Source organism: Passer domesticus, chromosome 5 (assembly GCF_036417665.1).
Source record: "Passer domesticus isolate bPasDom1 chromosome 5, bPasDom1.hap1, whole genome shotgun sequence".
Lineage (NCBI taxonomy): Eukaryota > Metazoa > Chordata > Aves > Passeriformes > Passeridae > Passer > Passer domesticus.
In genome coordinates, this window is record NC_087478.1 from 13,161,354 (window position 1) to 13,173,988 (window position 12,635).

The window sequence follows — 12,635 nt, forward strand, 5'->3', positions numbered from 1 at the left end:
CTTTACAATAACAATGTCCTACTTACACAATCTAGTACCTACTAATTGAAAAGTAGATCTCAGTAAGCCCTCAGAAGTTTAGAAATAATGTATATTAATTTTAATCACAGAATTTTTATGTTAGTCACTTTACATTTAAACATTAAGCCAGTTAAATGTTCAGAACTGTTTCACAACATCTGAAATCCAGTTTCACCATTGTATTAAAAAACAAGATCAGGCTAAATCAAAGCTTCCCACTTCCTAAGAAACCTTTTGTGCCAACATATTACTACTCATATTACTGCTCCAGTGCTCTGCAACTGATGCACATTCTAGAACCATGCATAACATTACGTAACTCAAATATTTACTTCAGTAAATATAAATAAATCTCGATATACTACTGAGATATCCAGGACAGTGTGAAAGAGGCTGCCTACTCTATACCACAGATATCATCAGCTGATGCTGACTTCTCCCTCAAGACAATCCAGAACCTTAAAACGTCATTCACCCAAATGTTCTTATGTCTGAAGAGTACAGTCATCTATCACTTTTGGGATCAGAATTACATATTTTGTATCATGGCATGTCCAGTAGCAGAGGTCACCAATAAGTGATTCGATGACCTGCCCTTTGTGACAACTATTTGAACCTTGGTGCAGTGAGTAATTTTTGAGACACTTATGTATTTTCTTTAATCTCAAAATTTGCTTCTGCTCCTGGGTTTTTAGCATTTTAACTTTGAAATATGCAAAACACACCATGCAGTGTCTTATGTTTTCTTAAGAAGACTAGGGCAGAATTCTTCAGGATGTCAGGAAGGACTCTGCTCTCTGCACAGTACTTAAAAATGTCCAAATGGTAAACGTGATAATCCCAAACACCACAACCACTGCCCAGTTTAAAATCCTGATGAGAAGCTTCTACCACGAGCTATAAAGGACAGTTTAGCAGCTGAGGGCAAAGGTTAGTAGCTCTCCCAGAGCACTGTCCTCAGCCTCTGTTTCAGCGTTTCGAACCTCTGCCTCATTCATCTGCTTTTGTGATATATGTGGCATCAGTTCAACCACATTGAGTTAAGAGAATTAAAAAAAATTATTCAAATTCTCTACTTCCTTCCTCCCTCATTACACCCACTCTCCATCTCCACATTTTGAGGGCTTCCTCTCCATGATTGCTTACAAGTCTGACAGTGGGAAAGATCTCCATTATATCATCTGCCTGCAGCCTCTTGTCTGCTGGAAAGATCCCTTTTTTTAGATAAACTTATTACTCCATAAAATACAATATTCCATATTAGGAAATACTCCAATTACAGGCAATCACAACTCCCACCAATTTTAGCCTTTTCTACCCTAACCTTAGGAAAAAATCTGCCTAGTTTAGTATGGCCATGCAGGTTCTTGCTTTGCCTGTAGTTCAAGCAGACATGAACTTTCTCTGCTTGTGCTCCAGGCTGAGTGAGTGCTGTGTTCAGCAAGGTGCCACAGCTGAACTGGTCAGCATGGACTGTAGTGGAACTAAAATGTGCTCTGCCATCTGGCAACACAGTAGAGTGAGTTTGTGTCTGCCTAAATCATGTAAGCACACAATATCCTTATATAAAAATGTTTTTAAGACAGTTTAATCCACCAGAATTTGCCAGCATAATCGCCCCCACCTGCTCTGAAAAGTAAGTGGGCAATCTCATTTTTAAAATCCTGCCTCTGCAAATGGCTCTTTGCTTTTTTATTGGCCAAAGGATAACGTTGTCTCTGATGATGCCTCAGTGATGCCCTGTGGTGGGAGGAGTCAGAAGACACAGCCTCCATCAGACAAGGCAGGAAGGATTGCTCTGGGACTCTGATCAAAATTCATAAAGACAGTCTGACAGGATGACTGTAACTCTCGGGAGGAAACTGGTAGAGGTCTCCAGGTTCACAAAGTAGGAGAATCACACCTTCTCTAAACAACTGCATTTTCATGTTCACAGCACAACACATTTCATCTATGTGCACTTGGTGGGTGTGTTAGTGTATTTCAATCCACCCACATGACAAGCTGAATAGAAACAGCACAAAAGTAAGAGAACATGCAGTACTTACATTCAGGTAACTGAAATCATCACTCTAAAACCGGAAAGAATACAACAGAAGCCCCAACAAGAAATATTGTTTCCAACAGTCCTGTGCTGGGACGGGAATAAACTAGAGGACCAAAGTCTATATGGACAATGGATCTTACAATTTATTTTTCTGCTTGTTGGCAAAATTACATATCTTGTAAACTTCCAGATCTATTAACTCTCAACATTTCACGACTTCTCTATCAACAGCAAACAAAAATATAGTGATTGCGAAGTTGCAACAAAGAGATTTTTAATTATAAGAGAAAACACAACATTTCAAGTACATTCACAATTCAGCTCCATAAATGACAAAATTACAGGTAATTAACTGGGGAAACACAGTTTTGTTTCACTTTCAATCACTAGACTACCATTTTAAAATTTTTCTATAAATAAATGAAAAATCTGATATAAAGTAGCATACTAAGAAAACCAAATATAAGTTCTAAAGACTGCAATCAAGGAGGCATCTGTTCCAAAAAATAACAGACCAAGTCTGTTCCCTTATTATGGAAGATTACTGCAGAGAATTACTCTAGAGCAGTGGCCTTTGAAATAGGCCACAAGGATTAGGCAAAACAAAATGGGGTGCATGAAAAAATATCAGAACTTCAACAGTACATGTATAAAAGTTATAAATAAACAAGTATACATATAATGAGGGTGCATGCTCCAAAAGTTTATACTGAAAGGAATGTATAACCAAAAATGTTAATATCACTGCACTAGAGGATCCTGTCACACAATTACTACTACCATGTCAAAGACATAATAAAGATGCTGGTGAGTTTTAAGTTCTCTTTTACATTTCTCAACTATCATCAGTTAAACAAATGGGTAAAAATATCTCTAGGAAGCATATTTATGAGCTCTATCTTTGGTTATGGAGCATGAATTCTCATAAACACCCCAAATTACTCAACTTTTTTTTTGTTTGTTTTCAGGAAATGCAACTTATTGCCTTCTCACAAATCTCTTTCCTTCACTGTACTTATTGTAAGTATTTGATGAAAGAGCTGATATTCCTGATGTGGCCAGTTAAACAAGAGCACAACATGTTGTATGTATCAATCAAGACAGATTGTTAAAGGTATTTTCAAGTGGGAAGGGATGACTCCTGTGGAACTGAACAGAGGAGAAAAGTTAGGGTTCTTTTTCATCTGGGCTACCTCACCTGCAAGAAAAAGTGGCCAGTGAACAAAATCTGGCTCAGTAAACAGACCTTTTGTTAAAATCTATGCACTGGATTACAAGGTGCAAGTGCAGAAGAGGAAAATTTTGTTCTTATCCAAAACATGATATTCAGATTTCTTAATATCTTTTCCAATATGGAATGAGAAGGATGTGGAAATGGTGACTAAACAGAAATCTGGTGGTATCTGTAATCATTATGAAGATGTCTGGCCTCTCTCTTTTAAGGAAAACATGAATAAGAAGAAATAAAATTATAATAGCATAAAATATACCAAGCACACTTTCTCAGCACCACAAAACACAGGACAGGTCATGAAGATGAAAGCTAATACTAATAAATTAACAGAAATACTCTTTAAATCTAGTGCAATGTCTAATTAGCCCTTCAAACTCTGTACAGTAAGAACATCTGCAATTACACTGAGTGAAATTAGGACAATAATTCTGAATGCTGCATGGCATACACCAAACACCCCAAGCATCAGCAAGGGATTGACTAAAGATTCACCCAACAGCAGAATGTATCTACATACTGCTGCTTCCAGACATTATTATCTCCTCTGAACCAGATAATAAAAGAACAGGTCTCAGGTGCAGCAAGCTCTTGATGTGGGGAAAGCTAAAAAGGGAACAAAGTCACAAGTAGCATAAAAAAATATTTTGGATTTACATGAAGAGGCCATTTTTTCTTAGTGATTTTTGCTTTAGGACTGCATGTACAGACTGACAGATGCTGCTTTTGCTCAAAAGGAAAACTTTTGAATCTTGAGTAACATTTTTCTTATTATTTCTCTATTCAAGGATACCTGGAGAAACAACCTGAAATCTCAGTGAATTCCTTGTTTTGTGAAACTGAGTAAATAAAAACCCTGACATCAACATCAGAATGTCTCAATCTTTTTAGAATTGCACATTTCAGTTTTTCACCTTTCAAATCTACTTGCAATATTACAACATTTGTTTAAAAAATTAATTACTTAAAGTTTCCTGCCCCCATCTTCCTTCACTAAGAATTCTGAGATGGTTTTGTTTACTTTTAATTTGGAAGAGAACTCAATTTTAAATTCCTCCAGGAAATTAAATGTCCATCTCTAGCACTGCTCTGCTACAGCTATCAGACATGAAGCATCTGAGCGGATATGTGCCATGGTCCCCTTCTCAGCTTTGGAGAGGAGGACTATTGTTGACTCCAAGCTATTGTTGGAGGCTGGATAACAAGATTGAATTAAGATTGCATTCTTGGCTAAACCACTAAAACGTAATGAAACAGTGCTGTCTAACATAGCTCCTATTCTACATGTGGTGCACATTTCAGGCTCAATCTATCTGCCCAAAAATAGGCACCAAAAAAAGGCTAAGTTGTTCCAGATTATATCCAGAGGGCTGGCAAGCATGGCACAGGACAAGTGGGAGAGCCATGCCCTGCTGGAGAGGCAGCTGGAGGCTAGGAATTATATTTCAGCACTTCAAAGATGACTCTGACACTTCTATCTTGGCAACTGTGTTGAGCACTTCTGGCATTTAAATTTGTAAGATATATCAGCAAGGAAAGAAAGAAGTTTAAAAAAAGGGTAGCTGTGCAATATTATTTTACAATCTGTAGGTATGTGCTTCAAGGACATTGATGTTCATCCTGCCAGCTTGGCTAATCCCATCACTAAGCTTTTCAGGGTTTCAAGTTTGCATTTTCAGGTGTCAAAATCAAGAAGTTCAAGGGCTCACACTCCCTCTTTCCTCCTACATTCTTTTACTTTAAGGTTAGCTAACACAAAGCAACAAATCTTATAAGTTTATTTCTAAGTATCTTGTTTTATTCAGGGTTTCTTACGAATCCAGCTGTCTGATCACAAAATGAGGTTCACTTCCAAAGAATCCACTGGCCAGACTCTAACAGAGACGATGAGCACAATCCTGATACTTTCACAGTAACAGATGAAAGGTCTTTTTTTTCCCCAGTTGAATGCCACTATTTGACACTACAGACCATGACATATAGACAACAATGTATTTTTTTTTACCTATGATGATTCTCACAGCCTACTAAAAATTCTTATTTCAGTTATAAGTAAATTTCATTCTGAAATTATGTTCGGTATCTTTAAAAGCAGACCTAACTTAAGCACTACGCTTTAAACAGATAACAAAATAATGCTAACATTTTTTTATTTTAAAATTTAAAATATTCTTTATGGCCTTCATGAGTGCTTCACCTACGTTCCTTTTCCATACACCAAGTCAGCAAACTTCCAAGACAATTAATCCAACAGACAAGGTAAACAAAGTATGTGTTACTGAATTTCAATTTTTTCAAAGTTATTCCAAGATGGCAGAAATGTAAAAGGTAAACAGAAACCATACTAACTAAATTGCTGCAATGTTTTGTAGCCAATTGATACAAAAAAAATTAACAAGCATCTTTCTTTAAATAAAACATATAGTAAATGAATGTTACTGGAATCTGAGTCTGCTGTCAGAATTAATGTTGTTTATTAAGTGAAAATCTTGTTTACAAATACAAGTAGTTAGTCATTTCTGGTGGGTCTGCATATTGCAAAAATTTATTTTCATCTCTTCATAAAAAAAAAAACCTATTATAATTTCAGCAACAGTCCTTAGGAGAAAATTGTTCACCTAAATTTTTTTTGTATGATGACAACAGTGACTGTACTATCCATAGGCTTTTTGGAGGCTCTTACCAAAAGGATAAGGCTTCTATACAGGTTAACACTAGATACCAGTGCATGGTAAATTATTAGAAATATATGACAAATACAAACAAATCAAACGTCAGTTAAATATATGTCAAATAATACATATATGGAAAAAATTCCCAACATTTCTTGCAAACAGTGAAAAATTGTATTTGAATAGTCTAGATTTTAATACCATAAAGATGCTGTATCATGCAACTGATGTATCAAATGCTGGTCAATAAAGAACTGAATGAAACAGTCTTGATTTTGTTTAATGACAGCTACAGTTTTGAGGTTTTAAAAATTAATACGGCACATTCAATTTGGAGTTATACAGATACATTTTACTGCTATCAATAGACTGACTTTGTCTGAAGGCAGAATTTAATTGATCATGTTCATAAATACAATGGAAAGCTAATTGGAAAGTTCTGTCTATCTAGATTGCTTAACTGTTATGTTCTAAATCTACAAAAGCCAGAACACTGCACATGAAAAAACATTAGTACTTAGAAATTTGAAATTACTTACAAGCTGCTCTGATTTTACACCATAAAGCTGAATGGTCTTCGCCACGTTTTTGGCCACAGCTAAACTCAGGTCTGGATCAACAGCAGCCACGTTCAGCTCACTGGAAGCAAAGATTACAAATCTTAATTAACAACTAAACAGTGCTGTATTGAATGCTGTATTGGATCGATAAAGAATTAACTATGAACACACAGTTACGTGGCACATCAATTTAGAGAGAGTAACACATACAACCAAGTCTTTCCACGCACCGTAATTCAGTTTACAATTTAATAAGTCATTTGGGAATTTTATGTGCAGTGTTCCTATTCTAGTAGAAATGAGCAAAGTTTAGGAATGACACTTCAGTATGAAATCACTATTAGTAAGCCATTCAAAAATATTGACAGCAATTAACTACATTCAAGTTTTGGCAGCAGCCTTCAAACATTACAGGTGAATACACAGTCATTCAACTCTGGAATTACATGAGCTGTGCAGAAATACCCAGGGGATGCCTTAGCTTGACACAACTAATAAGCTGTGTTTTAGGCAATCCTTTATAGTAAAGGAGGCCCCCAAGGAATGACAGGGAACAAACGGAGAAGGAAAAGATTTCTAAATCGCTTCCAGTATTTTTTGTTCATTAACATCCCCAGATCTCCATCGGCTGGGGCTGCATTCAAAACTGCTCTGCTGAAGACAGGCAAGCACAAGAACCATCATGTTGCTAATGGTGAGTTTAACCTCTCTCAAGAGCTGGAGAATCATTAGGAACCCCAGCTTGGAATAATCTTCGCTGAGAACTCTCTAGGGCCCCAAACATCATAAGGTAAAGGTCACTCTAGAAGACTCAGCTGAAATTTTGTAATTTTCATGCTGTTTTCCTTTCTCTTTTGCAAGGAGAAAAACAGTATCAGTCACCACACCAACAGACATGTTCTGAGCATCTGTAACTCCTAGTCACAAGTACTGTGTCAATATTTAATATTTTATACACACACACATACTGTGAATACTGCCCATCTTTTTTCAGACTTTATTAAACAGAGTAGTTGTTACTAAAACCTTATGAGGGAAAATGCACCATTGGTAATTTAGGTATCTCATTGTACAAATTCTACCTGGAATAGTCATCTTTACCTATCATCTTGCTGTTTTACTCTAACAAAGTATTTACATCAGGTATTACCACTTCCCTTTGACACAGTCAGGGTAATTAAGATACCAGACATTGACAGTATGTGTAAAGTTTCTCTTCCTGATCTTTTATAAGCTTAAACATTAAAACTTATGTTAAAATTTCATTTATTCCAGAAAAACAAAATACAGAAAATAAACAATAAAATATATTTATTATAAATAATAATAAAGAGGTGCCTATCTTGCTGTATTCAGCATTGGTGCAGCCTCACCTTCAACACCATGTCTAGTTCAAGGTCCCACAATTTAGGAAGAATGTGGTGTTATCTGAATGTGTCCAGAGGAGGGCAACAGATAGGTCAAAGGACTGGAAGGAATGTCCTGTGAGGGACAGCCAAGGGTGTGGGCTTGTCAGCTCTGGAGAAAAGGAGGGGCAGCCTCAATGCCCTCTGCAGCTTCCTGGGCAGGGGAAGTGGAGAAGGAGGTGCTGAGCACTCCTCCCCAGGATCCAGTCAGAGGAGGTGTGGGAATGGTTCAAAGCTGCATGAGGTGAGTTCCAACTCAGCATTAAGGAACCACACCTGTAACAAGAGGGTGGCCAAAACCTGGAGCAGGATTCTTAGAGAGGTGGTTGATGCCCCAAGCCTGTCAGTATTTAAGAGGCATTTGGACAACACTCTTAACATGTTTTAGCTTTTGGCCAGTGTTCGTGCAGTTGGACTTATCATTGTAGGTCCCCTCCAACTGAAATACTCTGTTCTAATGTGTGTTACTGTATTTTATCCCATCCTATCCTATCCTAAACTCTGACTTGATTTTTGCACTAATCTACTTTATAATTAAAGAGCAATTAACCTTTTACTGCTAAGGAAGTCTCCTTTCTCAAACTGTAAGTTATGAAACAGTACATGTTGAGTATTTCCAATATACATTTCCAATATCATTTCCAATGCCTTAGATGTGCATACCTGGCTATAGTTTTAATGATGCTGTCAAGCTCGTCAGAAGAGGGAGGATTCCGACCTCCAGGAGGAAAGACAAGATTGATGGGGTCAAACAGTCGAGACAAGGATTTTGACAGATAGGCAGCTTCATACTGTTGCAGTGAATCCTTCAAGGCCTTTTCTGGACTTTGCACATAAGAAAAAGTTACTATATTTTAAATTAAAATACACAATAGCATTAAATCTTTCCAGACGTACAAACTTTGCAATACTGAACCTGTTTTTCCTTTCTGCTTTTTAAACATATGCATATGAAAAACATTCTTCTGATAAGTCTCCCACTGACTGCTCAAGAACATATTTAAGTCAATACAATTCTCATATAAAATATTCATTTTATCTTACATAAGTCTAGAAGTCCTAATAGGCTTGATATGCCTCTTTCAGTTTGATCTTTCTGATATCACTTAGATCATGTTTATTCTATGATGTATAAACTAAAAACTGTGAATCATAACAACTGAGCATTTGTCACACTCAAATGATTGCAGTGTCATCAGGAGAAAGCTAGTGCTGTAATCCTAACACATACAAAACTGATTTTTCACCATTTTCCTTTTTTTTTCACTCAAAGAGACAAAAAGATAGAACTTGTTCAAAAGTCAGAGACTGTGAAAAACAAGACAACCCAACACTGTTAGATATATAGCTTAATGAAAAGCCTACAGCTCTAAAATAGCATTAGAGCAGTAAATGCAAGAGGGGAAAAAAGCCTTTAAAATTCTCCTGCAGTGACAATTTGAATAACAGTAAGTTTTTAAAAAATTCTGTTTTATTACAGTGTGCAAAGATTTCTATTTTATAGTCATACAATTCATAATACATACTCGTAATCTTCATTTTTTTGCATGAATATGTCCTGTGCATCTTCTTCCATTTGTTGTAGTTCAGCAAAAAGATCAATAGTTCCACTTGTGTTAAAATTCCTCTGAATATTTTGACTATATTGTTGGAGGCGCTTCCACAAGTCATTATAAAGCCTCAGTAATTTGGGGTATTCTCCTTCAAATGCTTGTTTCAAAAACATAGAGGCTGTAAAATAAAGGAGTAAGCAACACACGATGCTAAGTTCAAACTAATTTTTTTATTTCTATAAACAATCTCTACCCTTGCATTTATATCAACATTACACAATGTTATCCTAAGTTTAATATTAATAATGTAATATTTATAATTAATTTCAAAGTGACATAACTATAACATTAAATGCACTTGACAAAGGATGTAAAGCACCAGTATAAAACCTACAACTGGAAGACTAGATATGAAAGAATGACTTTATTTTGTACAATAAATGTTTGGTATCAAACTTTATTAGTATTATCATTCATTTATGGCCAAAGCGTAATTGGAACTCTCTAAATCTAGAGGTTTCCTAACAATATCTTGATGGAGGATAAGTGTGGGGCTGTGCAACTTTGAAGATAACAATTTAAAACAGACAAAGATAACCCCTATGAACCAAAGTCTTCAGAAATGTGATGGGGAAGCATATGCTTTTATGCACTTCTTAAAACAAGGCACTTAATATGCAATTCCTAAACTTGTCAGAGAATGACAAAGCCAGCAGAAAAAGCAGCATTGTTTTCAGCCTTGAAAGGCTTGCCACGAGTAACAGGAAATGAAACAAATGTACAACTGCTTTAGCAACTGTTAATCTTGATCTAACATCACTCATACTCTAGAGATTTCCCATTACATTAGATTAACACTGCTCCATTCATTCAGAGGTGTTTCAGGTTCCAGACATCTGCCCCATTTCACCCAGCCTGTGCTTTCAACTCAAATATATAATTTTAAATACTGGAGGATTCACATTTATTATCAAACACAGAGTTATTTTAGGTCATGAAGCTATGTTTACAAAGACGGTCCCAACCTCACACAAAAGCAGATCATTATCTAATATCAAACCTTTTTCACTGCCATAAATTTCTATTTTGACACCATTTTTCTGATATCTTCTTCTGATCTATATGATCCAAAACCTGACTAATGTCAGTGCATTCAGTCACCAGAAATTTATGTTAAAAATTAATGTTTTCATTTAGATGCCTCACTGAAATGAAAAAATCTGTCTCCCCAAAACTCAGCTCTAGCAAGATAAAAACATCATTCACATCAAACCTCCCCTATAAAGTTTATATAAAACACATTATTAAAAACTGTAAGTAATAAAATTATTTTGAATAGCTGTTAGAAACAGCACAGCTGCTACAATGTAAGAGTTCCCTGAGTTCTGCAGTGTTGGTTGGTCCTTAACTGATGTCATAAATTGACAATGTTCAGTGTGAGTGCTGAGAGCAGGCAGCACGTGTTCAGTGTGAGCACAGGAGGCTCAGGGTATGTACTTACTGCCCTTAAAGCAGTGCATAAGGCAAACAGTAAAATTAATATGTTTTAACACAAGATGCATACATTTTCTTTTGGGATCATCTAGTTACTTAGCAACTGATACTGAGTATGAATCCACCAGCTAATTCCTCAAAATTATACTGCTGCTATAAAGCCTGGAAGGACCAAATTTTGAAGGGCCAGTGCAAAAGCTGAAATCACAAAGATAAATGCACATCTTATGCCCTTCATCTCTGTGTGCAAAAGATTAAATTTAAACACTCTATGCAAACGTCAAAGATATATTTATGAAAGTACCAAACTCACCTATGATCCACCCGCATGCTGTATTAGCATGTTCTGGTAATAGAACTGTCTTATGTTAACACATGATTTATATTTAATATTCCTTGATTGTATCGGCTATTTACATATTGCACATGTAGAGAAAATTGTGTATAGTCAGAACACCAGCTGTTCATCTCTATTTATATAAGACAATTTTGAAGTAACTAAAATCCTGATTATAAGAAATGACTGAAATATGATTTTTACAACCAATCAGCATTCAACAAGAAAAGACTAAGAATTTATCTTTAAAATAAAATTATTAATTTTGAATTTGGCAAACCCACTTGCTTTAGGGAGTATAATGTACCATTCCAAACATTTTTACCTCCACTCACAGTTGGAAAAACTTTTTGTTATTAGATAACAACTACTTAATGAAACAGAAAATATTTCTTTCTGAAAATTCAACTACAGTTTAAGAGGATCCTGTCTGGTTACAAAGCCAGAAGTTTTAAACACATAGACCTTGTGCTGAGTGAACCACTGCTATAGTTCTGGTAGAAGAGATACCGAGCAAAGGGCTTACTGAAAAACAAGATTCAAAATAATTACAGAACACATTACAAATAATTTCTACTGAATACTTACAGTCTGTTGCTGACTGAAACTGAGAGGAAAGTGTCTGGGTTACTGCAGTCCAAAATTTGTACAAAATATCAGACTGGCCATCCTAAGAGCAAGGGACAAAAGGAACACAAGTTTCAAAACATGCTCTTTCCAAAGAATCTCAAGCAATGCAAATGCTTCCAGTCAAATGCTCCTCATGACCGAGGATAAAAACAAAGTAAGTGAAATCTGAGAAGTTTTCCTCAGGTTTAAGGCTAGAAAAACTATTGGAGAAAACAAAATAAAAGCTTCGGTCTTGTCCCAAATTAAGAATTTTCCTCCAAGTCTGAGCAGAACTGCTTCCAGCTCTCTAGGGGTGTGAGTGCAGCCTGAAGCAGCACACCTCAGGAGACGTGTTAGAAAATCTCCCTGCACTGCAGTGACCTTCCCGTTCCGTGGGAGTTCTCGTGCTGGCTACACCACAGCAATTATTCACTGCCACTACCACGCGCTGGCTAACTCCAACCAGGGAGCCACCACTGCGTGCTGCACGCAGAGCAGCTCTGCTGCCCAACAACATAAACCACACAAAAATGCAGCGAACCTCACAGCTGACTCTTCACTGCCTCCTGCCAACAGGGCCTGCAGTCAGAGGTGGAATCAAGGGAGCACACCAAAGGGAATGTGCAAGGGCAGGCTGCTTCCCTACTGCCCCCAACATCTGGCACCTAGGGTCAAGCATTAAAACATGGGTTTTGATCCCTGTCT

General features: G+C 36.6%; 1 protein-coding gene across 3 annotated transcripts in view; it reads right to left on the bottom strand.

Moving 5' to 3' along the window:
- COG5 (component of oligomeric golgi complex 5) overlaps nucleotides 1–12,635 on the bottom strand; it is a 170,949-nt gene that overhangs the window by 34,784 nt on the left and 123,530 nt on the right. For all 3 annotated transcript variants that reach the window (XM_064422021.1, XM_064422023.1, XM_064422024.1), the window contains 4 exons: nucleotides 11,910–11,991; nucleotides 9,464–9,668; nucleotides 8,601–8,762; nucleotides 6,511–6,610 (listed from right to left, as the gene is read on the bottom strand). In XM_064422021.1, the coding sequence (XP_064278091.1) occupies nucleotides 6,511–6,610; nucleotides 8,601–8,762; nucleotides 9,464–9,668; nucleotides 11,910–11,991 (549 nt within the window). The remainder of the gene's footprint in view (nucleotides 1–6,510; nucleotides 6,611–8,600; nucleotides 8,763–9,463; nucleotides 9,669–11,909; nucleotides 11,992–12,635) is intronic.